The sequence below is a fragment of the Galendromus occidentalis genome, unplaced genomic scaffold, assembly GCF_000255335.2.
Source record: "Galendromus occidentalis unplaced genomic scaffold, Mocc_1.1 scf7180000075534, whole genome shotgun sequence".
In the NCBI taxonomy this organism is placed as follows: Eukaryota; Metazoa; Arthropoda; class Arachnida; order Mesostigmata; family Phytoseiidae; genus Galendromus; species Galendromus occidentalis.
This window is the reverse complement of record NW_003803524.1, coordinates 1-4,625: the sequence shown is the minus strand read 5'-3', so window position 1 is coordinate 4,625 and position 4,625 is coordinate 1. Positions and strand designations below refer to the sequence as shown.

Below are 4,625 nucleotides of genomic sequence, written 5' to 3'. Positions count from 1 at the left end.
TTTGAACACGGCAATCATGGAATCTCCAGGTAGAGAAGAAGATCACTTAGATCAGGCTAGGCAACAGCCAGTTAGAAGGAAACGCTTTCAGGGAAAATATTCTAAGTAATGTTGAGGACAACATTTAGGTAGCGAGACCGAGCGAATTGGGTCAAATGTATGGTGAAAAAGTGGCAGGCACGTTTCGGGAACGGAACAGAGATGTACGGAATGTGCACGACGGATAGAAGATCGATCGGAAGAAATGTTGGATACATATTTTAATTGGAATCGGCGCTGGCATCGACGGAATTTAACCAATAAGATTCAAGAGAGACAGCCGACTGGTGGGGTGTGAGAGACAGTTGGATCATTCGACGGTGTGGACTCAACCGGTCAAGACCAATCATTAAAGCTTCAACGAACGTCTCGATTCAGTGAAGATCAGGATGCAGAACGAAGGTTGTACAAACTGCGGGGACAACAGGCACACGTCAGGTTCGGTACGTTGTAGGGCGCGTGACGCGGAGTGCACCGCCTGTCATCAGATCGGCCACTACGTCCGGATGTGCGCCCTGTACCGAGGGCCCAGGCAGGCAAGAGCTCCAGCTCCGATCGACAGGTCGCAGGAAGCAATCGAGTTGCTACAGGCCATCATGATCTCAGGGAGAGCCAGTGTGTCAATCCAGGTCCAGGTTCAGCCAATTCGTGAGGTACCGTATCAGGCAGTCCCGGAAGAGCAGGAGGAGCAGGAGGAGCAGGCCGGCGAGGAACAGGAGGAGGTGGTCGCCCAGGGACAAGAACTTCAGGCGGAAATCGAGCCGCAGGTGAATGAGATCGGCGGAGAGGAACCAGCCAGGGTACAGCCGGAGTCCACAAGGTGGCGATGCCCAATATGCATGGACGAGGCCCGAAACGCCGTCGTGACCACGTGTGGTCACTTATTGTGTTGGGCGTGCCTGTGTCGATGGGTCGCCGAGGGAACGGCGGGGGAATGCTGCCCTGTTTGCCGGTCGGAGATCCGACTCGAGAGATCGATACCGGTCTTTGGTACCGAGACCGACGAGGACGACGAGGGCGAGGACCTGCCGCCGAGACCTAGAGCCCTCTACGTGACCAGAGATGAGAGGAGACGATTGTACTAACGTACATTCGTGAGAGAAAAAAAAATATATATATATTTATATTAATGATTTTTGTCCGACGTGGATAGCTAAATAAAACGGATATGTGTCGCACCCGGTTAGATAGTGTCCTCAACTAGGTACGTAATAACAGGCGTTTCCATAGGAATTAGGCATTCGATTAGGCTATTCATCAGAGTTAGGATTAGGCAATCCAGGTTGATCGGGAGATCAAAAATGGTAGCTGTGGTCGAATGTCATAGGCGAAATGTATCAGGGACGTCGGTGGTCAGGTGCACGTTGCATGATCGTCACCGCGGGGCCTATGACGTCAGTCGAGAGTTGGGTGTCGTAGCCGACGGCACGCGCGACGCTCAGTCCAACCGAGTATTCGCCAATAAATCAGTGAGGTGAAATAAGTCGAACATTCCTCCCTTCAAGCCATTCCCCATAGTAGGAGTAGTTATCACAGATGATTGGCGAACGGAGAGTCTAAACCAGGAGCGCTCTGAATCGCTGACGGCGCGCGGCGGCACTTTCGCCGCCGCCACAGCAACCAGTGACTGCACCACTGGAGGCAGCAACATTCAAGCGGCAACATCCACCGTCGGCGCCGTGGCATCTCCTTACGCTCTCGAGAAGAATGACGGAAGAAATTTTTTCAACGGTTTTCTACACGGGCTCCTCTCTAGGCACAACAAACACAAGAAGCGCCGCACAGTGGTCGGAAACCACGGAAAATCATAACTTCTGAAGGACTGCACCGATTTCCTTGAAAATTCTATGAGGGGGTATTTGGCCTAGGGCGCAACTTTTGAGATAATTTTCGGGTCCGGGTTCGAACCCCGAGACCCCGAAAATGGTTTTTTTTCACTAAATCGGCGATTGCGGCCAAACGGCTGAACCGATTTCGGATTTCTTGGTGGCGTTGGAAAGCTGAGTGAATTTCGCATCTTTTTGTCTCTCGCGAGTTTGACCTATGACCTTTCCTAAGCGAGCTGGCGGCCGATTCAAAGAAGCGCCGATATCTCCTCGAAAAATGCTTCGTTTTCTTCTCGCAAAAGGCGATTCGGTGTGGAATTGGATGATCTGACCGTTTCTGACAATGATACAATCATTTAGTAAAGACGGAAAAAATTATATTATATTTTTTTTCAAGTCAAAAATAACGTTTTTTTCAGTTTTTTCGCAAAAGTGCCCTACCCTCTAAAGCTCCCAGGGCAACCAACATTTTTCTCTAATGCCCCGCGTCCCCCCGCATTCCCTGAACCTCATATTGGGCACCCCTTCCGCGATTATCTACCTTTAAACTCATGAAAACACCTCAAAATGGCGTATTTTCATGGGTTTCACCTTATAAAAATTAGTTCTACAGCATTTATCCCCTAGATTGGTTTTATTCTTGGAGAGAACCTCGGAAAACAACTCGGCGATTTGAATTTGCCGCCAGCGAGGCAATCTTTGACTCGCCGCGGCGGCCTCATAAGCAACAACACGTGCGACTGTGATGACAGTTATCGTCAGTGCCGAAGACTCTGGGTGACTGGAACGAATACCTGGATGGCGCAATTTCTTGCCCGAAGAAACGAGAAACAGACCGTTCGATTGCGTGTTTTATGCTCTGCACTGTATATTTTTCTTCTTTCAAGGATCACACGATCGATTCTCACTTAAATCAGAGATTTATTTTAATGGGTCGATTGAAACGATTTAACAACGATAGTATCGGTGGTATGATACGTAAGCATGAGAGCATTTACCTTAAATCAGAGAATCGATTTTCACGTGGTGAATCCCGCTCTTGGAGAACGCAGAATGGCTAGAGCCAGATTCTCCTATCTCTGGAGAGAAACGTGGCGGCAGTTTTCGAAAGGCGCCCTCTCTCAATATCGGCAGGGAGCAGGGACGATATTACATCTCCCCCCCCCCTCGTCTTCCTGAGATATCTAAACCAGGAAGTGAATAGGATCATCCACATTTGTTCTCCTTCAGGATGAGTTTGCTTGCGTGGAAAATGTTGGCTTCTTTTTTTCGCTTCCCACAATCGATCTCAAACATGGAGTTGGAGACTTGTTTCAGCACACGGAACGGTCCTATTCTCACATTATCTAGTTTGTTTCGATTGAGTTTGTTACCATTCTCAACGAAGACGAAATCTCCAACTTTTATGCGGCAATTCACTCGGTTTCTATCGAAATAGGCTTTGTTTCTCTCGAAATTTCTCATAGTGTTGAGGAGAGCTTCTGCTCGATCCTTCTCTAAGTTGCTTTCCTCCACTAGATTTGTTGGAACGATGCTAGATCTTGTCCCGTCTATTAGATAATTTGGTTCGAATCTCGTGACACTATGAATGGTCGAGTTATATTCCTTAACACATTCTTCAGCTATTCGTGACCAAGGCCTATTCGTACTTTCGTTGATTTTACATCTTATTCTATTGACCAAGGTTTGATTCAACCTTCGTTTAAACCGTTCGATGATGGATTATTCACTGAGGTGAAAACGAGCTGAATATTTCGCTTCTTCAGATATTGTTTTAGGTCCTTAGAGTTCAGGGCTGAGTACTGGTCCATCAAAATTGTGCAAACTTTCTTATCGCGTGTAGTTTTGTCGATGAGATCGATGAATTGTTTGGTCGTCTGATTACTTGTCGTGGCGACGAAGGCTTTACGAGAGAAATGATCCACTAGTATGTGCATGTACTTTTTCGGGGATCTGTTTCCGGCGAATCCACCGACCGTATCGATGGACATTATTTGGAAGGGTCTCGATGCTGGGCCTAACTGGGATAGTTTCCCCATAGGTCTACTGTTCCGAGTCTTGTTCTTGATGCACACATCACAATTTCTACAAAAGCGTTCTAAGAGAGAATCCATGTACTTGAAATAATAGAATGGTCGTATCCTGGCCGCTAGGTGATGTTTTCCGATGTGACCGTAGAAGTCATGAACTTTTTGGATCAACCAGAGTCCGAATTTTTGAGAAACGATCAATCGCTGCCTCTCCCGAATTTTCTTGAAACTCAAACCATCCCTCCATATGACGTTTTTCATTCTTTCGATATTTGGATAGTTTGCTTTCTGATCGTGAATGATTTCTTCCAAGTTTATCAAATTGACGACCTTAAGAACATCGTCTTCGTTCTCGAAACTTTCCAGGACCGGATTCCTGGAGAGTGAGTCCGCTTCCACATTGTCTTTGCCGCTTGCGTATTTGATCGTGAAATTATACTGAGAGAGATAGTATACGAGATCACCCAGGAATTCGTCGGTTCGCGCTTTAACTCTCAGAGTCTCCAGCGGTTTGTGGTCCGTTATTATTGTGAAGTTTCTGCCGATCAACCAATATTGCCAGAAGATAATCGCTTGTTTGATTGCCAAACACTCTAGATGAATCGCTTTTTTCTTTCGCTCGGCTGGGCTGAGACGCTTCGAGAAGTAAGCGACTGGATGTAGGACATTATTTTCCTGTGGTTGTTTCAAGATTGCTCCTACTCCTTCGCCACTAGCGTCCGTGTAGATG

At 47.2% G+C, this 4,625-nt stretch overlaps 1 protein-coding gene across 1 annotated transcript; it reads left to right on the top strand.

The window, feature by feature from the left end:
* Window positions 1-428: 428 nt before the first annotated feature.
* On the top strand, window positions 429-1,124 carry LOC108863966 (E3 ubiquitin-protein ligase RNF170-like). The gene has a single exon (XM_018638754.1). It carries the CDS (start codon window positions 429-431, stop codon window positions 1,122-1,124), a length of 696 nt encoding a protein of 231 aa, XP_018494270.1.
* Window positions 1,125-4,625: the final 3,501 nt, after the last annotated feature.